Source organism: Pimephales promelas, chromosome 5 (assembly GCF_988280905.1).
Source record: "Pimephales promelas chromosome 5, fPimPro1.hap1.1, whole genome shotgun sequence".
NCBI classification, from domain to species: Eukaryota; Metazoa; Chordata; class Actinopteri; order Cypriniformes; family Leuciscidae; genus Pimephales; species Pimephales promelas.
The window spans coordinates 41,110,570-41,134,526 of record NC_142773.1 but is presented as its reverse complement, the minus strand read 5'-3'; the positions used below and the strand labels follow the sequence as shown (position 1 = coordinate 41,134,526).

The 23,957-nt window shown below is 34.7% G+C and overlaps 1 protein-coding gene across 2 annotated transcripts in view; it reads left to right on the top strand.

Moving 5' to 3' along the window:
• Window positions 1-12,656: 12,656 nt before the first annotated feature.
• Window positions 12,657-23,957, top strand: part of piezo2b (piezo-type mechanosensitive ion channel component 2b) — a 116,122-nt gene continuing 104,821 nt past the window's right edge. For both annotated transcript variants that reach the window (XM_089131546.1, XM_089131545.1), the window contains exons 1-2: window positions 12,657-13,171; window positions 20,519-20,614. In XM_089131546.1, coding sequence (XP_088987672.1) covers window positions 13,108-13,171; window positions 20,519-20,614 — 160 coding nt within the window. In that variant the 5' untranslated portion in view covers window positions 12,657-13,107. The remainder of the gene's footprint in view (window positions 13,172-20,518; window positions 20,615-23,957) is intronic.

The following is a 23,957-nucleotide window of genomic DNA, read 5'->3' as shown; positions in this document are numbered from 1 at the left end:
AGACGGTAAGACGATCATTCTGATTAATCTGACAATTTGAGGACGGGGGGTTGATAATTGTATTTAAATGCTGCTTTTTTTTTGTACATCAATCCTAAATTTTAGTAGCCAATACTTAAGTTGTTCAGTTGTAGTGCTTCGTTCTCAGCAGCAGATGGTGCTAAAATACTTTGAAATACGTTGATAGTTTTCAGTCACATGACTGACGCGGAGGGATATTTAGATGACCTCTTAAGAGACACAATGTGAACAAAATCCCAATTTCCGTATATTGTTTACAGCACCAGCTGCTGGATTTCACTAAAAAGGAAACATTAACGTTAAAACCCCATCAAAGTCCCTTCAAAGAGGCTCAATGTACTAAAATAGTGATATTGAAATGTATTGATGAAATGAGTAGATGAGCCAACCATTACCCTAGCGTTTTCTTTATAATGGTTTTCTATGGAAAGACGCTTATTCTGGGTTCATCTGTATGCATCATCAATTTATTATCATTGTCTTACTACATTAGAGCTTCCGCTTAGTAAAGATTATGAAGGGAAGCCTTGTTTTTCCCTCCAGATGGGTGTCGTCGTCACGTGAAAACTCAAGGATTCAGTAGTATCCACAAAGTCAAAGAATATAAGAACAAGAGGCGAAACTCTGATGCTTTTTTGGTAACAGCCACTAGATGGCGCTTCGGTAGCGCGGCAGCCATATCGGGGTGAAAATTCCAACTGGAGTTACTGGACAACAGCACAGATAACAGTTTTTTTGAGGTAGTTTTTTCTTGCATTAGTGAGTATTTCAATTGTATGCAACTTTACACGTTTACTACTATTATTAGTTACCAACTAGGCCTGAAATATATGTTGGACGTTTTAATCCCCTGGATCATAGTTAACATGATGATCATTGATGCCCTGTGTCCGTTAGCCTATAACTATTAGCCACTTTAGACATTGGCTGTGTTTTTTTGTTTGTTTACATGGTCTTGCGTCATTAATATAAGATAGGCTAGTACTGCAAAAAAAAAAAAAAAAAAAAAAACTGTTTACTGTAAAGCCATTCTATTGCTGTTATATATTTATTGTCAAACATTTACATTTTAGTACAACATTTATTTGCTGAATTTATTTCATTGATAACTTATTTATTTTTGTAAGTAACGTTATGTGTAGGCCTACCTCCCGGGAAACGGTCTATGTTATTATAACTTTATGAACTGATATCACTTTATTCTTACCTGTCACACTTATGTGGAGAGTAATGAATTAAATCCTCAAACTTCCCTGTCTCAATTTATGTGGGGGTAAAAAGCCCGGTTAAGTAGCAACTTTTTTTTAACTGCTATAAAGTTAACTGTTGTGAGTTAAATAATCACCTAGCCTAATTATTTCAACCTAAAAATGATCTCTGCACTGGACTAAATGTCGCTTTCCCGCTTTCACCCCGAAATGGCGGAAGCGCAGGGCTGCTGCTGGGCGCTGGTGTTGCAATTTCACTTCTTGTCAATATACGTTCTTTTGGCTTGTCAGAGAAAGTGTTGAAGTCCCCGTGAACCGGAAGTTGCAAACGATTTTTTCCCAGTGCTGTGACGTATTTCCAAGTGAAACGGAAGTGAAACGGAATATTGACTAACTACTAACTACTAACTAGGTGTAACTTTGGGGTAAGTTCAAAACTGTTGAGTTCGTTTCAGTAAAACTGTAGTCTGAAAATACAGAACTAAACTTATTAAAAAAAGGCTTGGAAGGAGTATAGGGAAAGGCTTTTTAAAGAGGCCAAATAATCTGCCAAAACATGTTTGTGAGGATTGAGGTTATAATCAGAAAGCTTATTCATTATACAGCAGGCTTTCAGAAGGGAAAACGTGCAACTTGTGTCGTATTTGACCAAATGTCTTTTTTAAGAAATTAAAAGTTTAGATTGGGCTATAATTATGGCTTTTAAGAAGACTAACTTAGATGTCAAGTTCATCATGGCGTCCGTTTGGAGTTGTCAGGAAGTTTCTTGATCTAACTTTTATGTAATGAAATTATCATCAATACTCATTACTGTGGGAAGTTGTTTAATGATCAGTGTTTGTCGACTCAGCAGAGTGTGTGGACTCAGATTGCCGTGTGATTCAATTTGACATGGTTCTGTTGCTTCCACCTGCAGTTCATGATATCCTCCCAGTTAAATTAGCTCTTAAACTCATGTATATCTCCTGACTCCATCGAAGAGAGGAGTTTCTCCTCATGTCAGAGATGATGTGTGCTTTCAGAAACAGAAGACGATACAGCCTCCATTAAGATCAGCGAGACTCCTGTGGTCAGAGTGAATATGTTAACAAAGCCAGACTAACAGAAAAAAAGGTACAAAAGCGGTCACTGGGGCTGTTCCTTTTCAAAAGGTACACTTTTGTAACTAAATGCTGCATATTGGTACCTTAATTAGCACCCAGAATGTACATACCCTGTTTTTTAAGAATAGTCTCTGCTTTCAAACTACAACAAAAAATATATATGACGCTGTGATGGCCACACAAGGAAACTTTAACGGTGGTAACTTTCATTTGTTTTGAGCACATTACATATTGTAGAAAATAAATAACTGGACACATACACACACTTTAGTTTTAAAAACAGTTTTATTAGTTATTTGACTTGGTTTGGGTGCACACACCGAAGTGATGACGTCACTTAGTTTGTAGGACAACTCGGAAGCTAGCGGCGCATGGGTTCCCTCGGTCGAAAAGCAATGCATTTTCCCCATAGACTTTTGGAAAATCGCAAAAAATAAGATCTGTGTTTAACAAAGGGTTGTGACCCTTACACGTTTTGTCTAGCAAGATAATCTTTACAAGTTAATCCAAAATTTATACATTTTGAAGCCTAGTATATAAAGATTTTAAAAAACACAATCAGACACAATAAAGTTTAAAAAACCACAAGCAGGTTATAACTGTGTGTTCTATGTCAAAGATCAAAACGTGAAAATATTTAGAGGCTTTGTTCACCACAGACCTTATTTCAGCCGATTTAGCAAAAACCCATTCAAAAATCCCATAGGCTTTAGAGCGAGGGAACCGTAGTGCTAAAATGCTAACTCACTTCCGCGTTTTGGCCTACAGAGTGACGTCGTAACTTCGGCACTCTATTAAAGTCCCCGTGAACCGGAAGTTGCAAACGATTTTTCTCCAGTGCTGTGACGTATTTCCAAGTGTAACGGAATATTGAACAGAGGGCAGGGTTTTACTCTAGCGCTCCTCCTCTCCATCTCTCGCTCATAGCAAACTAACGGTTTGAGGGGAGTGGTTAAGCGTTTCCCCACCCAAACTGTGAAACCTACGTCATCAGAAAAAGAAACCGTTCCAGACCGGAAGTAACTTTTCAGATTTTGATTAAAGATTACCAAGGTAAAACATTTTTTTAATATACACTCACCGGCCACTTTATTAGGTACACCTGTCCAACTGCACGTTAACACTTAATTTCTAAGCAGCCAATCACATGGCGGCAACTCAGTGCATTTAGGCATGTAGACATGGTCAAGACAATCTCCTGCAGTTCAAACCGAGCATCAGTATGGGGAAGAAAGGTGATTTGAGTGACTTTGAACGTGGCATGATTGTTGGTGCCAGAAGGGCTGGTCTGAGTATTTCAGAAATTGCTAATCTACTGGGATTTTCACGCACAACCATCTCTAGGGTTTACAGAGAATGGTCCGAAAAAGAAAAAACATCCAGTGAGCGGCAGTTCTGTGGGCGGAAATGCCTTGTTGATGCCAGAGGTCAGAGGAGAATGGCCAGACTGGTTCGAGCTGATAGAAGGGCAACAGTGACTCAAATAACCACCCGTTACAACCAAGGTGGGCAGAAGAGCATCTCTGAACGCACAGTACGTCGAACTTTGAGGCAGATGGGCTACAGCAGCAGAAGACCACACCGGGTGCCACTCCTTTCAGCTAAGAACAGGAAACTGAGGCTACAATTTGCACAAGCTCATCGAAATTGGACAATAGAAGATTGGAAAAACGTTGCCTGGTCTGATGAGTCTCGATTTCTGCTGCGACATTCGGATGGTAGGGTCAGAATTTGGAGTCTACAACATGAAAGCATGGATCCATCCTGCCTTGTATCAACGGTTCAGGCTGGTGGTGGTGGTGTCATGGTGTGGGGAATATTTTCTTGGCACTCTTTGGGCCCCTTGGTACCGATTGAGCATCGTTGCAACGCCACAGCCTACCTGAGTATTGTTGCTGACCATGTCCATCCCTTTATGACCACAATGTACCCAACTTCTGATGGCTACTTTCAGCAGGATAATGCGCCATGTCATAAAGCTGGAATCATCTCAGACTGGTTTCTTGAACATGGCAATGAGTTCGCTGTACTCAAATGGCCTCCACAGTCACCAGATCTCAATCCAATAGAGCATCTTTGGGATGTGGTGGAACGGGAGATTCGCATCATGGATGTGCAGCCGACAAATCTGCGGCAACTGTGTGATGCCATCATGTCAATATGGACCAAACTCCCTGAGGAATGCTTCCAGCACCTTGTTGAATCTATGCCACGAAGAATTGAGGCAGTTCTGAAGGCAAAAGGGGGTCCAACCCGTTAGTAGCATGGGGTACCTAATAAAGTGGCCGGTGAGTGTATATTCACTTGCACGGATTAATTGTTCACCACAAGACTAGTAATATGCGCTAACAAAGTAAATAGGTTCAATTTTGATTTCACGGGGACTTTAAGCTAATTTCATGTTCACTATCTTTAAGTTACGTTCTGTGAAGTTAATACCTTTTCTTTCTGAGTTACCAGTTCCTGAGGAGTTGCTAAGGGTCTCTCCGGCTGGGTGACAGACAAAAGGGTTTGAAACTCAGTTGTTTAAAGGACAACTCCGGCGCAAAATGAACCTTTGGTCTAATTACACATTGCTACCTAGTCAACCGTTATCTGAGATTTGTTTTCATGATTGCCGAATGTAAATAGTTGTATCTCTAAAAACAGTTTAGCCTATAACGCTACTACGCTAGTATAATGCTAGTATATGGGGCATAGAGTAATGACAAATAAAAATCGCTTGTTATTACCACTAACAAGGCTCAAAATAGCCCCACAGTAACACGACAGCATAATAAGGGTCCCTACATTCAAACCAGCATTGAGAACTTTGTCAGTGTCCATACAGTTTAATAAGAAGATATTTTATACACACAGTCAACTTCGCGAATACAGGAAGAAGCCATCTTTGAAAAATAGTCTCTAACAGTCGATCTACGAACGCCGATCCACAAAGGCCACTCATCTACGAACGCCTCCATAATGGCCACTCATCCGGGTTACCGCCCAGAACGTGACGTCGGTGAAAACCGTCTATATAAGTTTCCCCATGTCTCAGTTTAGATGTGTCTGTTTTTGTGAAATAGTTATTTTTTTGTTTTGGAAATAAAAACGTATAATTTTGAAAATATACTTTTTGACTCCTCATGCCTGCCAGTTTGGTCCCTCGCAGAATTCATCAACGATAGCTGGAAAATCCTGTCAATGGTGGGGAAAGAGTTATATATATATATATATATTGTTCTGACCATAATTTTTTTCCTGGGAACCAAGCCTGAATGTCAAGTTACAGTCATATACTGTAATTCCATGTGTACAGATTTTTCTCAATGCATTATCTAATGTTTTTTGTGTATTAATCTCTTTCTTATTCACAGTAACAGTGTCTTCACAGAAAAGTCCATATGTCTGCCTTCCGTTTGATGGACAAACTTTGAAGCTTAAAAGCCTCATTCTACTAATTCTAATTGGCTAAAGAGTGTTTAATAATGCAGAGCTTTAAGGGTAGATGGTCACTCGTGGTTAAGAGGTTATCAATGTTTTAGGGCTCTAATGAGGATGAGGATGATGCTCTGAAGAAAGTGATACCTGGAACACCAGGCCTAATGTAAAGCTGAGCAGACTGCAGTTCATCACCGTTATACGCGACGCGTGATTGGCTGATCATATGGATGCACAGAGCCATGGTCAGTCCATTATTAATATTCAATATATCCATTATTTTTACTTGCTCGTTTTCTTTTACATGAAACTTGTCGCCATGATGATACAATAATGTCGTTGCTAAAGTGTTCAGTTTATTATTGTTTTTATGAATCATATTTTGAATTCATTTTGTAAGGTAACTCTTTTTTTATGTGTTTACAATTATGCACTAACTAACATGAGCTAACATTGAATAATATATTTTTACGGCATTTATTAACCAATTTAACCATTAATACAACACTCTAAAACAATGCTGGGTTGTTTTAACCCAAATTTGGGTAAAATATGGACAAACCCAAATTGTGGGTTAAAAATGCGATTTAAAATTTCACTTTCAACTGTAATTTGTTTTTATTTGCATTTTTAACCCAACATTTGGGTTTGTCCATATTTGACCCAAATTTGGGTTAAAACAACCCAGCATGTTTTGAACTTTTGAAATGTATTAGTAAATGATTAACTATTTGTTGTATGTTTTTTGTCTTTTTTATCGCATTTTGTCATTTAAAAATATACCTCTCTATTGGTTTTATTTCATTTTTATTTCAATGACTACACTCTAAAAAATGCTGGGTTGTTTTAACCCAACTTTGGGTCAAATATGGACTAACCCAGCCGTTGGGTTAAATTTTTACATTACATTTTTAACCCAACATTTCGGGTTTGTCCATATTTGACCCAAAATTGGGTTAAAACAACCCAGCATTTTTTAGAGTGTGGTTAAAGTAATAGTATACACTGACACTATAAAAAATGCTGGGTTGTTTCAACCCAAATTTGGGTCAAATGTCGACAAACCCAAATGTTGGGTTAAAAATGTACATTTGAAACTGAAATTTGAAGTTGGGTTAAAATTTTAAATTACATTTTTAACCCAACATTTGGATTTGTCCAAATTTGACCCAAATTTGGGTTGACGCAACCCAACATTTTTTAGAGTGTAACTAATTTTATTTGAGTTAAGTAACTATAATAACACTGTTTCTAGTGTAATTTTGTATTTTTGTCATTTTGATAACATTTTGTCAGAACGTCTGTTTAGTTTTTATTCATCATTTCAGTCCATCAAGTTAAACTTGATTCATGTGAATGTGTTAAGCTTATATATAAGTGGCTCTTAATGGATGTCATAAGTCAGAAGCTGTGCACGTGGATCTATGCCAGTCACAAATCCTATAGTTTATTATATATTCCTGTGACTGTATATGTTTATTAACGGTCGATGCCGAACAAAAGTGCAACATCACATGACGTTGTTTATGATCCGAACATCAATCAGGAGACAGGTTTTCTTTGTGATGGACAATCAAGCATTAAACGAGATCAGTGTAGCTAATCACGTTTATGTTTATGCATAATTGAAATGTCAGTGGATTATGGAGATGATCTCCACTCGTGGATTTGGCTGGAAGTGCATCAGAAAAGACGTTTCTTTTAGTTGAACTCATCCTCTTTGATGAATTATGGATATGTGGCCGATGTTTCCTGACATTTGTCCATCATGGAGTCTCCACCTTTAAAGAACAATCGTAAAAACGATTCGCTGAGTATCGATTAGCTGCGAGCCACTTAGACGTTTGACAAGCATATCTCCTCCTTCAGTGTTGTGAAATCCTCTGAAGATCATAGAAATTCTGATATACATTGACATATATATTGATATATTGACATATAGTGATATGTATTGACATATAGTGTTTATCATTGTTTTGAAAATTTCATGAATACTTTTTTTCAGTAAGGATGCATTCAATTGATCAAAAGTGACAGTAGAGACATTTATAATGTTATTGTATTTCATATAAATGCTGTTCTTTAGAGCTTTCTGTTCATCAATGAATCCTGAGAAAATTTTACAAAAATATGAAGCAGCATATGAACCGTTTTCAACATTGATAATAATCTTAAATGTTTCTTGAGCAGCAAATTATCATATTATAATGATTTCTGAAGGATCATGTGACTGGAGTAATGATGCTAGAAATTCAGCTTTGATCACAGGAATAAATTACATTTTATAATATATTCACAGTAATAATATTTCAATAAATAGTACTTTTGATCAAATATATGCAACCGTGTAAATGTTTTCCGAAAACATTTAAACTGTACCGATCCCAAACAAATATTTTGAACAAATATTCATAACTTATTTTTGAATAAACACAAATAAATGGTCCAATTACAGTGGGAGCAATTGAGTTCAACGCCACCTTGTTTTACTTTATTGTAGTGTTTTAAAGAAGCCACAAAGAACCTGTAATAAAAACCCATGAAAATACATTTCCAAACAACACAAGAATTGTCAGCAGCCAAAAGTTGTTCTTGATTTAAAAAAAAAGAACTATTTAGAAATGCACATATCATAAAACACACAAGAAGAACTTTTAAAGGTTTAAAACACAAGATTATGATTCACTCTGAATTAAAAAGTGACTTAAAGGGTTAGTTCACCCAAAATATGATGAAAATTATGTCATTAACGACTCAAATCATCATATCATTCAAAGACTGTATACTGTCCTTGTCCAGAAAGGAAATAAAGACGTCATCAAAGTAGTCATGTGACATCAGTGGGTTAGTTACAATGTTTCGAAGCATCGAAAATACATTTTGCTCCAAAAATGACAAAAACTCTGACTTTATTCAGCATTGTATTGTATTGAACGCGGATCCACAACAGAACCGGAAGACAATACAATGCTGACTAAAGTCGTAGTTTTTGTTATTTTTGGACCAAAATGTATTTTCGATGCTTCAAAACATTGTAACTAACCCACTGATGTCACATGACTACTTTGATGACGTCTTTATTTCCTTTCTGGACAAGGACAGTATACCGTACACACATTTCCAATGGAGGGACAGTAAGCTCTAAAATATCCTAAACTGTGTCCTGAAGATGAACGGAGGTCTGACGGGCTTGGGACGGCATGAGGGAGAGTCATTAATGACATCATTTTCATTTTTGGGTGAACTAACCCTTTAACAGTCTGTGTTTGTTGCTTCTTTACTGTGAGGAGTTTGCCGTGCCGAACATGACGAAGGCTGGAGTTCATGAACAGCGTCCCACATAAAACACTGCCGACGTCACCTTGTGATGCTTCAACATGAAGGTACTGCTGCTTTAAATACTTGGGCCTAATATTTCATCTCTAAATGTTCATCTGTGTGTATATGTAAAGGCTAATAAATGTGTATATGCAGACCACTAAGTATATGGATTATAGACATTATTCTATTATTAGCTGCTTATGAGAGCAAGGAATTAAACATCCAGGAAGTTTGATCCGGTGTAAGTGCTTTGTGTTAAAATTTTGATGCCATCCTGAGGCTGTCCAGTTTTTAAAGAGCGTAAGAGTCCTGCTCTCAGATCTCCTATATTCAACACCATTAATGAACAAACACACTGTCAGGCAAATGGATTATTGACGCCTCGCAGCATTAGATCACGCACACACACACACACACACACTGACTGCCAGTGCAGGAGAACAGCAGGTGTGTGTGTGTGGCACAGCTTTATACTCAGTGTTTGGGAATGTTACTTTAAAAGTAAAGAACTACAGATGTGTTACTACCTAAAAAAGTAACGAATTACTTAGTTACTTTTTATGGAGGAGAAACAGAGAAAAATAAGAACAAATATTCTGTATATATATATATATATATATATATATATATACGTATATTAGGGCTGTGCAAAAATTAATTGCGATTAATCGCATCCAAAATAAAAGTCTGTGTTTACATAATATATTTGTGTGTGCTGTATATAATTATTTTGTATATATAAATACACACACATGCATGTATATATTTAAGAAAATGTGTTTTTCATATATAAAATATTTATATAATATAGATTATGTATTTATAAATATATACAGAATTTAAGCGCAAATAATTCTTAAATATATACATGCATGCATAGGTATTTATATATACAAAATAATTATAAACAGCACACACCAATATATTAATGTAAACACAGACTTTTATTTTGGATGCGATTAATCGCAATTAACTTTTGCACAGCCCTAATATATATAAATATATATATATATATATACACACATATACACTCACCTAAAGGATTATTAGGAACACCATACTAATACTGTTTGAACCCCTCTAATAATTAAAAGATAATTAACTCATTAATTCAGAAAAATGAGTAGATTTTGTTTCCTCAAGCGAATGCAATACGCTTCCTTAGAGCAAAAATACAGTAATATTGTGAAATATTATTCATAAAGACTTCACTATTATATCATAAAGACTTGTTTCATTACTGGATGAATCAATGTTTTTGAATGACTGATTCAATGACTTGCTCTTAAAGACCGCTTTTTTACTGGATGAATCAGTGTTTTTGAATGAATGATTCAATGACTCGCTCATAAAGACTTCAATTGTTTCATTACCGAATGAATCAGGGTTTTTAAATGAATGATTCAATGACTTGCTCTTAAAGACCGCTTTTTTACTGGATGAATCAGTGTTTTTGAACGAATGATTCAATGACTCGCTCATAAAGACTTCACTTGTTTCATTACCAAATGAATCAGTGTTTTTGAATGAATGATTCAATGACTCACTCATAAAGACATAAAGCGAATGCAATACGCTTCCGTAGAGCAAAAATACAGTAATATTGTGAAATATTATTCATAAAGACTTCACTATTATATCATAAAGACTTCACTTGTTTCATTACTGGATGAATTAATATTTTTGAATGAATGATTCAATGACTTGCTCTTAAAGACCGCTTTTTTACTGGATGAATCAGTGTTTTTGAATGAATGATTCAATGACTCGCTCATAAAGACTTCACTTGTTTCATTACCGAATGAATCAGTGTTTTTGAATGAATGATTCAATGACTCACTCATAAAGACATAAAGCGAATGCAATACGCTTCCGTAGGGCAAAAATACAGTAATATTGTGAAATATTATTACCGTGCTATATGTAAAAGAACTGTTTTCTATTTGAATATATTTTTAAAATGTATTTTTATTCCTGATTTCAAAACTGTGGACTTTTTTTCTATGAATTGCACGTTTATTTCGTCATTCAGACTGTATATCTCATAGAAACTCTGAGGAATCCTCAATTCTGAGGAAGAAAAGTCATAATTGTGAGATAAAAGTTGCAAATACACCAAGTTTCCATACAAAGCTGATTTTTCAGCGACATTGCTCCAGTCTTCAGTGTCGCATGAATGTACAGTCGAAGGTCTTTTGAATACTCAGAGGCACAAGCATGGAAGAATTTGATGTAAATGTCAAATATGGTTGGCTTTAGTGTGAAAGTTAAAAGTTGCCTATATTAGATAAGTTGTTTGAGTGATTCATTTGTATTAATTGTGATGTATATTTTGTAAATGTGTGTTCTCATAGTAACGGTATGCAGTGCCAACGAGTGAAGTTGTGCTTTACATCAAGGACCACAATGGAAATAAGTTTTGATTAAACTTTGTGTTATGATTATTTTAATCAAATCAAATCAAAATGATCCTTCAGAAATCATTCTAATATGCTGATTTGCTGCTGAAGATCAACATTTATTATTATTATCAATGTTAAAAACAGTTGTGTCACTTCATATTTTTGTGGCATATTTTTGTATTTGTATTTTTTCAGGATTCTTTGAGAAAAGAACAGCATTTCTTTAAAATGGATTCTTTTGCAACATTACACATATTTTACTGTATTTTTGATCAATTGAATGCATCCTTGCTTAATTTCAATATTAATTTCTCTTAAATATATATGTATGCATGGAACTCATGTCAATGACTAAAGTATAAAATAAATGAAACCTTTTGATCATAAACTATAATTTTTTTCCGTCTTACTTTTTTTTAAAACTTTTTTAACCATGTGAAACTTGCGTATAAATATGGAAAATCAAGAGAGAACCAACAAAGTATTAATAACTGTAAAAAAAATATTGTTGGTTTAACTTTAAAAAAAAATGAAGTAACCTGGTTGCCTTAATTTTAAATTCAATGAAATTAAAAAATTGAGTTCATACAATGAAGGACATTGATTCAATCACCAGAAACACAAAATATTATATTATCTGAATATTGATTTATATTATATTATTTAAGTTGATTTGACAAAAGAAAAAAAATGTTGTGATTACAAATCATGATTTTTTTTACAGTGTTGTAGTCAGTGTTTTTTCCTGTTATCTGTATTAATAAATAAAACCGCTATAGTTTAGCTTTTTTTTTTGCCTAATTATTTGTTTTATGATGCCTTCATATTTAACATAAAACAACTATTTTAATGGTTCAATTGACCTTGTAAGGTTATTTAAAAAAAAAATAGTCCCCTTAGATAGGCCTATCACTTTTGGCCACTTCTGTATATAAACATGCGATCAATCCATATATTCGACAGGCTCGTGTTATTTCCTAGCGGACTTAAAAGAGAGCATGACCGTGATAAAATCTGTTCTTCTAGAAGCCCCGTTGTAATGATGATGAGTTCTTAGTAAAACAACAATCAAATGGAGCGTCCCTCAGGGGCCACAGGACCCTCCTCCCGCGGGCTCTCATTGGACCCGCGCTGGATCGCTTCTGTCCGGGCGTGTGTGTTTGACCGGAACGCCTGTGGCTTCCAGAGCAACTGTGGAGATGAAGTGAGGAAGTCCTCCTGTAAAGCGTCAACGTGAGCGCGTAAAACTCACTCCGGGGACACTTTAATTTACTCTTAAAGAACTCGAAACAGTTTTCGCACTTGTGCCTCGGGATACGAAGTGATTTATTATTTTTGTGGACACATTTTCTCAGGATACACGCGTTTTTCGGACGCGTCCCGCGCGCGCGCGCCGCTGGAGAGCCTGATGTCCGCTGGACGAAAACACATTTCTTTATCAGCATGAGTTAGATTCACCACTTCACCCACTCGAGACAGACTTTTAACGCGTTTTATTTGTACAAAAGGGAGTCGTTAACTGGAAGTGTCCGCCGGGACTCATGCATGGAGGATCCAGAGTAAGGGTGCCCGAAGGATGCCGTCCTGTCCCGGATCCAGGACATCTGACATCCTTCACTTCTGAGAGCGATGGCTTCTGAGGTTGTGTGTGGTCTGATCTTCAGAGTGCTGTTGCCGGTGTGTCTGGCGGCAGGTGAGTGTGTGTGTGTGTGTGTCTCCTTTAACAGCTGAGTTCAGTGCGGAGTTACGCAGCAGGTGCGCTAGATTATCAATTAAAGGAAGTTAATAGAAGTTTGCGTGTGCAGAAATTATATTAGTGTTAGTATATTTGCTATTCCTTAATGTTTCCATTTATAAACTCATAAAATCACATACTAATATAGTCCACTCAATGTAAAAATTATCATCAGTAGGCCTAAGTCATGGCAACATATGTTTTTACGGTAAACTAATTAAGCAATTTCAACTTTTTTAATAAGTTTGAACTCGATTTTTTTAAGTCAGATTAATATTGAAATATCGTGTAAAAAAAAAAACTGGCAGCAACTGAATTTAACATTTGAAGTTGAAAAGGTGGAATTTTTTTTTAGTTCTCTCCAATTTTTGGTAGAAATTATTTTTGTAAAATGTTGCGGTACCACTCATATTAATCACCAAGTAAGTGTTAAATTAATTATTTTATTTATTTATTTATTTGAGCCCATGCTAGTATAAAAAGTGTCTAAGAAAAGTACACCGTGAGACTGGGGCTAGTTGTCACGCTTTTATATAGTAAATACGTCTCAGGGTTTATTTTTTTAATGCCATTTTGTTCTGAATAAACATAAAATACCTTTTTAACAACATATCTGCATTTAAAACCTTCTGTAAACAGTAATACAGTTTTAAATCACAAACCAATTAATGAAAGGGGTTAAGGCTCAGAAATTGTAACTGAGTTGATAAAATTGCAGTTTTTGAGGACGTAAATCTCAATTTGTCTTTATTTATGGAAGTGTTTGAACTCAACAAAGCTATGTTGGCGAAAACAGTTTTGACTCGAAACTGAAATATAGACCCTATATGACAACTAATCTCATGTGCAATTCCATTTTCCCAATGCATTTTTTTATTTCAGTAGATAAAGATTAGGTAGATTATTAACTTAACAAAATAATATAATGTAAGATTGTGGCTCTGAGTAGAGAAATGTCAAATAAAACATTTTACAACTGTTACAAAAATTAACTAATTCTCCGGTTGCGGTAAGTCTTTTTAATAACATGCTTCCATTTTGTTTTAATATGAGTAATGCAATTTTTTTTTAAATTTTTTTTTTATGCCTGAACTTTCTCTTAATGTCATCTAATGTGAAACACACCAGGATGAAGAAGATTTATTAATCCATCGAATGAATCCCTATTAGACTTGTTTGTTATGTTCCTGTGATTTTACTCAGTGTGTGTGTGTGTGGAATTGTTCTGTGTTTCTATATTATTGACAGAGTAATACACTGAAACCCTCAGTGTTTTGAAGATACCATTGACCTTTGAATTAAGAATGTTTTTTTGTTTTATTAATTATTTTTAATTTTTGATTGATTCCATTTAATCCTGTGTCCTTTTTATCATTATTTAGACATTTTCACATTTCCCCCACACATTTTATTATTCATTTTTTGACACCTGCTCTGAAATGTATAACATATCAATTCATTCCTGTATATATATATATGTGTATATATATATATATATATATAAGAGGAGACTCGTGCATAGAAAATGCAATTTTGAAAATGCATTTTTAATATATAAATGGAATTTTATACTGGAAAACAAGACAAAAATACTGCGCAAGATAAATGATTTAATTTTTTTTACCGTGAAATAATGGTAATGCATGAAGGGACGGTGTGTGTTTTTGAAAACATGTTATTCAAATAATTAAAAACGTCTTATTGATGAAGGTTTTATCCCTTTTGCTGATGTGTTTTATGCTGTTGGTACTTACGGTCGCTTTTACCATCATGATATTAATCTAGAAGCTTTACAGTGTGTTTAAGGGTCTTCATCAGATCTGTGGTTGCCCACAATTAATCCACATTCACATTTCCTCTTATTTATGTATAATTAGCCCTGAGAAATTGACACATGCACGCAGACACACACACACACACACACTCGGGTTCCTCCTATAGGTATAGATAAGATCCACTCTATAAGATGGTAATGTATCTCTCGACAGCCTAAGTATTTCGTTCTTTTTTCTTCCAAACGCGATTGCCAAGCCGTGGAGCATCTCCATTAATCGGTGGAAAGTCGTTTTAACTGCATGAATTAATAATGTGGCATCAGAGCGGAGAAGAATCGGCTGCCCATTATCGTAAACACCTTTAATATTTGATGATTTTATTTTTTCGCTTGAAGTAGTACTAAGCAAAGGTCATCCGCTGGAAACATAACAGAGGACGGACAGGAACAATAAATGCTCATGTTCAGACGTCAGCACTAACATCTCTCAGATCAAGAGATCTTTAGGTCACTTTTGTTTCTTTTTTTTTATATAGAAGTCACGATTCTGAATAGACAACAACTAAACAAAACAGTATATTTAAAAGTATATGTAATTAATTTGAATCGTTTTTTAAAAACTCTTGATTGAATAATTCACTCTCTGACAAAAAGGTACAAAAGCTGCCGCTGGGATGGGATACCCTTCAAAAGCTTCTATGGATCAATTATGTACATTTTTGGCACCAATATTTGTGCCTTTAAGTTACTTAAAAGCACTCTTTAGGTAGAAAGGTGGACCTTTTGAAAAGGAAATGCACAGTGACAGATTTTGTACCTGTTTTTCTGAGAGTAAATATTTTTATATGAATATTGAATGAATGATTCAATGACTCGATCATAAAGACTTCACTTGTTTCATTACTGGATGAATCAGTGTTTTTGAATGAATGATTCAATGACTCGCTCATAAAGACCGCTTTTTTACTGGATGAATCAGTGTTTTTGAATAAATGATTCAATGACTCACTCATAAAGACTTCACTTGTTTCATTACCGAATGAATCAGTGTTTTTGAATGAATGATTCAATGATTCACTCATCAAGACTTCACTTGTTTCATTACTGAATGAATCAGTGTTTTTGAATGGATGATTCAATGATTCACTTATCAAGACTTCACTTGTTTCATTACTGAATGAATCAGTGTATTGAATGAATGATTCAATGACTCACTCATAAAGACATCACTTGTTTCATTACTGAATGAATCAGTGTTTTGAATGAATGATTCAATGACTCGCTCATAAAGACTTCACTTGTTTCATTACTGAAAGAATCAGTGTTTTGAATGAATGATTCAATGACTCACTCATAAAGACTTCACTTGTTTCATTACTGGATGAATCAGTGTTTTTGAATGAATGATTCAATGACTCACTCAAGGACTTCACTTGTTTCATTACTGGATGAATCAGTGTTTTTTAATGAATGAATATTGAATGAATGATTCAATGACTCACTCATAAAGATTTCACTTGTTTCATTACTGGAAGAATCAGTGTTTTTAAATGTATATTGAATGATTCAATGACTCACTCATAAAGACTTCACTTGTTTCATTATTGACACAAATTTGACACATTTTTTTGATACTCTAAATAAACATTTAGTTTGTTTTTGTGAACTGAGGAACAGGCTGAATTCTATGGAAGGTCTTCAATCAGAACAGAAGTGTGTAAAGTGTAGTCGTTCTCCTGCTGTCACTCTGAGCTCTTCTGAAAGGCTTTCAGTTCTCCAGAAACATTAATTATTCCTGAGATGGATCATGGTTTGAACGCGGTCAGTGTGGTTTTGCTACTCAAGGAATTACATGACCGAGGCGTCGTGAAGGAATTAAGATGGGATTTAGATTTAGCCACATTTTCATTATCATCTCAAGTTAACTGTCCACGACAGAACATCATGTTAAAAAGAAAATATCTGATTAGATGTGTTTGTGCGCTGCTATAGGTGTTGCATTAGTCCAAAAAAGAAGGAAATATTGTAAAAAAAAAAAAAATGCATTTTCATATTTTGCCCTGGTTTCTTGTTTGCTTGTGCAAAACTCACATCATGTTTTGAACTTTTGGAGTGTGTGAGGGTTGTGGCCTCAGGTGACGCGGTCCGGATTAAACTGGTGTGTGTTCTGTCCGCTGCTGGTTTTATTAACAGGATGAATGTCTGTGCTGTAATCTCCAAGACTGCGTTTAATGGCCTCCATCTCTGTGTTTAGTGGTCCTGCACTTATCTCGCTCTCGCACCGGTGTGTGTGTGTGTGTGTGTGTCTGCATGAACCAAGGCCACAGCACTTTTCTGTCAAATGCTCAATATTTTTACAGACTCCAGATTATATGATCTCTGTTGCACATAGTTGATAGTTAATTAATCTTATACATTACTGTTGGCTACTGTGCATCACACACACAATTTTATATATACGTATATGTGTGTGTGTGTGTGCACTCTAAAAAATGCTGGGTTGCTTCAACCCAAATTTGGGTCAAATATGGAAAAATCCAAATGTTGGGTTAAAAATGTAATTAAAAAATGTACAGTTAAAAGTTGAAGTTGGGTTAAAATTTTAAATTACATTTTAACCCAACATTTTTGTGCATATTTGACCCAAATTTGGGTTAAGTGTGTGTGTGTGCAATGCATAATGAAATTATATATATATATTTCTAATCAAATATTTTTCATTAGAATTTGAAATTTATTTATTTATTTATTTATTTATTTATTTTTACAGCAGGGTTGTAATGTGCGGGTGTGTATAAGATATTGTTTTTATTATATTATAGTATTTATATATTTTAATATCTATTTTAATCTATTTTAACAATAGCGTCGGCTGTACAGGGTACTTGAGTTAATATTGAAAAAAGGGTCTTACATTTTTGGTTCTTCATTTCAGTGTTTAAATATTAATGGTCATCGTGTTTGGTTTTTAATTGTTTTCTATTCACTCAAGCTTTTGACAAATGCTTTTATCCAGAACGAATTGCATTGAATTCAAGGATGTATTATTTAAGTGCAATTTTGTTCAAAGTTTAGTTGGTTTTTTTTATTATTGTAATAATATGTTTTAAAGCATAATAGTTATATTATATAGGACTTGAACACTCGTTAATGGAATCATTGAGGGTCTGGAATCGTTAAATCTGAGGCAGAATCCTTAAATTCCTTACAATAACTGCATCCATAATTGGCACAAACGAGTCTCCTCAGAGTCGTTTATTTAATGTGAACATAAACCGTTTGTGTTTATACTGGATTTTAGTTTTCTTTTTAATATCACCTTTCCATGTTGTGCTTGTGGTTCAATATTTACGACTCTTGTTATTGATAATAGCGGATGTAAATCCTGCACTTTCGTTCTCATTCCTGCTTTTTCTGTCAAAAATGTGGGTTTTGTCGAGATGTTGGATATTTACCAATCTTGACCAATATAATTAGTATTTCGGCTGTTTTTACATTTGTAAGTGATGTAATGGCATGCTGTTGTTGTATTTGGACAGTTCCAGAGAATAGGATGTATTTGCTGTCAGGTTCACACAAGGTCTTCTGTGAAATATGTGTGTGTAATATTCCCAGTATCTGCTCATAAAATGGCAAACATGTGAGATTAACAACAAGTCGAGCTGAAGAAGAGGTTCAAATCAAGCCATGGAAAGATAGAATCAGGAAAGTTTGGAAAACTCTGGGATAAAGGCCTGTAAACGAGACTGCATTCTCACGGCCATATTAAACATAAAATGTTAATAATACAGTATATGTCAAATCCATATAGCACTTTCAAAATACAAGTGGTTTTAAATCCGCGTTACAGAATTTCATGGTGTTTATTTATTAATATGTACTTTAAATCATGGCAGATCCACAATGGTGCAAACCTGAAGTGACACTTTGAAAACCGATATCTGATAATCCTGAAGTCCGATTTATTGATCTTATTGATTTATTGGTCTGTTGTTCCATCTATCCATCTATCCGTCTTTCTGTCTATCTATCTATCTATCTATCTATCTATCTATCTATCTATCTATCTATCTATCTATCTATCTATCTATCTATCTATCTATCTATCTATCTATCTATCTATCTATCTATCTATCTATCGTTCTATCTTTCTGTCCATCTATCCATCTATCCATCTATCCGTCTTTCTGTCTATCTATCCATCTATCTATCTATCTATCTATCTATCTATCTATCTATCTATCTATCTATCTATCTATCTATCTATCTATCTATCTATCTATCGTTCTATCGTTCTATCGTTCTATCGTTCTATCGTTCTATCGTTCTATCGTTCTATCGTTCTATCTATCTATCTATCTATCTATCTATCTATCTATCTATCTATCTATCTATCTATCTATCTATCTATCTATCTGTCTGTCTGTCTGTCTGTCTGTCTGTCTGTCTGTCTGTCGTTCTATCTTTCTATTTATCGTTCTATCTTTTGTTCTATCTTTCTGTCTATCTTTCTGTCTATCTTTCTGTCTATCTATCCATCTATCTATCTATCTATCTATCTATCTATCTATCTATCTATCTATCTATCTATCTATCTATCTATCTATCTATCTATCTATCTATCTATCGTTCTATCGTTCTATCGTTCTATCTATCTATCTATCTATCTATCTATCTATCTATCTATCTATCTATCTATCTATCTATCTATCTATCTATCTATCTATCTATCTATCTATCTATCTATCTATCTATCTATCTATCTATCTATCTATCTATATATATATCTATCTATCTGTCTGTCTGTCGTTCTATCTTTCTATTTATCGTTCTATCTTTTGTTATATATTTATGTATGTATATATATATATATATATATATATATATATATATATATATATATATATATATATATATATATCTATCTATCTATCTATCTATCTATCTATATATATATATATATATATATATATATATATATATATATATATATCTATATATCTACATATCTACCTACCTACCTATCTATCTACCTATCTATCTACATATATATATACCTATCTATCTATCTATCTATATATATATATATATATATATATATATATATATATATATATATATATATATATATATATCTATCTATCGTTCTATCTTTCGTTCTATCTTTCGTTCTATCTTTCTGTATATATATATATCTATATATATATATATATATATATATATATATATATATATATATCTATATATATATATATATATCTATCTATCTATCTATCTATCTATCTATCTATCTATCTATCTATCTATCTATCTATCTATCTATCCTTCTATCCATCTATCCATCTATCGTTCTATCCACCTATCGTTCTATCGTTCATCCATCGTTCTGTCTATCGTTCTGTCTATCCAGCTATTCTATATGAACATATTCTCATCTATATGAGCATCATTTAAAAATGTATAATACAGTATGTGTGCTCTTTTTCTTCTAGATTACTCTAATAATGTGTTTTTCTATCTTCTCTCCACAGCATGTCTGTTCAGGTACAATGTACTGTCCTTCATCTACCTCCTCTACCTCCTCCTCATCCCTCTCTTCCCAGAACCCTCCAGCATCACCATGCAAGGTAAGACGCTTCGCCACACGACACTAACTCTTCCCTATCGGAGCGCATCCGTCTTCTCCTGAACCGGCTTTAGAGCCTCATGCAGAGAATGTAATGGAGCGGAAGCGTTAACACAACACTCACTGAGAGGACTACAGCGCTGTAGATCATGAGTCGAGGTGTGCGTTCAGACGGAAGAACTTCATGCGCTCCTAGAGGAGAATCCAGATTTAGGGCGTAAGGAAGGTGTGCTGATCACGCTGAATAATTGAGAAGAACATTATCTGTGTTAATCCACTGAGACTGATCGCCCATAATAGAGTCTGTTGAGGCCAATATAAAAGAGAAACATCAACTCGGTTTGAATCGTGTGATCCTAAACACTTTTGCTATGTCACTCTCTTAAAGGAGTAGTTCACTTTTAAAAAAACTTTTGCTGGTAATTTACTCACCTCCATGTCATCCAAGATGTCCATGTCTTTCTTTCTTCAGTCGAAAAGAAATTAAAGTTTTTGATGAAAACATTCCAGGATTTTCCTCCATATAATGGCCTTCAATGGGAACCAAACGGTTCAAGGTCCAAATGAGAGTTTCGGTGCAGCTTAAAAGTGCTTTAATGACACCAGATGATGAATAAGGGTCTTATCTAGCGAAAGGATCGCTCATTTAATAAATAAATAACAAAGTTTTAGTTTTATAAGCTCAAATGGTCGCCTTGCTCTGTTCTGTGATGCGCGTTCGTGACTTTTCTGTTCGAACTCGTTCATCAAAATGAACAAATCTTTTTCCGAGTCAATTCGTTCATTTCATTCGTTGAATCAACCAAATGACTCGGAAAAAGATTTGTTCGAACAGGAGAGTCACGAACGCGCATCACAGAACAGAGCAAGGCGAGCATTTGTGCTTATAAAACTCATAGGCGTCATTTACGGGGGGGACGGGTGGGACATGTCCCCACCACTTTTTGCCAGGGTCGATTTTGTCCCCACCACTTTTGAAACATCTTTCGGCACAGATGTACCAATACAAATAAAACATCTCCAGTTAACAGAATGCGTTTCATTTGTTTGTTAAATAACAGGCGATCTAGCACTGAAATGTGTTGTCTTCTCTCGGAAGCACGCTTCAATCCGTTGCGGAGATTCGTTCCGGTGAAAGCACAAATTAAAATGTACACAAACGTGTCCCTGTTTCTCATGGGTTCTGATCCGCTCTCGTATATTTTTTCCCCCTCATCAAAACATATACAACCACTGATAAACATTATTGGTTTTGATGAGGGGGAAAAAAACTATATACGAGTGCAGATTAGAACCTCGAACCTCCCGAGTCCCGACACGCTAGGCAAACATTCTACCTCTGGACCATCACTGTACATATGCAATATAGGGCGTATACACTCTATATACTCACTATACTCGGACATTGTGCTCATTTTTATTTATGTACATCAGGAAGCTACAGGACATCGTCTTTCAAAACATGACCTACTCGAAAGACAAAAAAAGAATGAATGCGTCATTGTACCCAGCACTTTTGAAAATGCCCTTCCGAGTACGTCTCTGTCCCCAGCACATTTCAAACCAAACTGACGCCCATGATAAAACTTAAACTTTGTTATTTATTTATGAAATGAGCGATCGTTTTGCTTGATAAGACCCTTATTCATCGTCTGGTGTCGTTTAAAGCCCTTTGAAGCTGCACTGAAACTGTCATTTGGACCTTGAACCGTTTGGTCCCCATTGAAGTCCATTATATGGAGAAAATCCTGGAATCCTGGAATCCTGGAATGATTTCATCAAAAACCTTAATTTCTTTTCGAATGAAGAAAGAAAGACATGGACATCTTGGATGACATGGGGGCGAGTAAATTATCAGCAAACGTTTTTTGAAAAGTGAACTACTCCTTTAAATATGAAATAATGTGCATTATTTAAATGTAACAATTGGGGTTGAACAGAAAGTCCAGGGTCGAATTATATGCATGTTAGAAACAAATCAACATGGTGAAATTAATACTTTGAATTTAGTCATAGTCACACTACTGGTTAAACGTTGTACATTTTTAAACAGTCTCTTATTATGCTCACCAAGGCTTAATTTATTTGATCAAAAATACTGTAAAATAACCGTTTTGTATGTGAATATATTGCAGACTGTAAATTCAGTGATCGAAGCTGAAATTTTCAGCGTCTTCAGTGTTACGTGATCCTTCAGAAATCACTCTAATATGATGATTTGCTGCTCAAGAATCATTTATGATTATTATCAATGTTGAAAACAATTGTTCCTGATACATTTTTTAGGATTTTTTGATAAGTTGTATAAAGATATTGGTATAATATAGAAACAGAAATCTTTTTATTGTCACTTTTGATCGATTTAATTGGCACTTGCTTAATAAAAGGCTTAAAAAGAAGTCTTACTGACCCCAAGCCTTTGAACAGTAAGGGTGGTTTATTTTCAATGTAATGTAATGTACATTAGAGTCAGGACAGTGTTTTTATGGTCCACTTCTGCTCTGATCATGGAGGTGTGTTCGGATGCTTGTTTGCCGATTGTTAATTATGTATAAGAGAAGGTTTTCATGGAATAAGAGGAAAGAGGAAGAGGACTGGACATTTTAAGTGGTCTACTCGAACTCATCAATAGTTCAGTAGACCAGTGCTCATATAAGAGCAATGCATGCTGGGCTTCACACACATTCATCAGGGCTTATTGGGATTCTGGCTGTGGGATTATGCAAATGTTGGAAATATTTAAAAAAAAAAACAATTATGGGATGCTGTTAGTGCTGTTAACATGAGATTTTTCATTATGCAATTGGAAAATAGAAATGCCTGCAGGTTTCTGTGGAAAAAGTGGTGCATGCAAACCCATTCACACATGCACGTCTGTGTTTTTGCTTTGTTCACGACAGACAAAACATTTCAGAGGCTTTGAATGAACGACTCTGTTCCTATGATAACATAAATTGATAGTCTCTATAGAATTGAGTTCACTTTTACATTCTGGTCACGTTTCAGTTCAAATTTTATGCACAGTTTAGGTATAACCTATGTCTGAAAAATTATACTTAAACACTTATTGTGTGCGTCACTGTAAAAAAAATATTAAATTATTTTTAGTTTAACTCAAAAAATTAAGTTACCTGGTTGCCTTAAAAATGTTGAGTTCATTGAAATTAAAAATGTAATTTAACAACAGAAACCCGAAATATTTTGTTATTTGAACCATATTAAATATCATATTAAAATAAGTTAATTTTGAAAAATCTTGAAAATATAAAGTTTTCACAGTGTATATATTTCTATTTTAAATAAATACTGTTCTTTTTTGTAAACTTTTATTCATCAAAGAATCC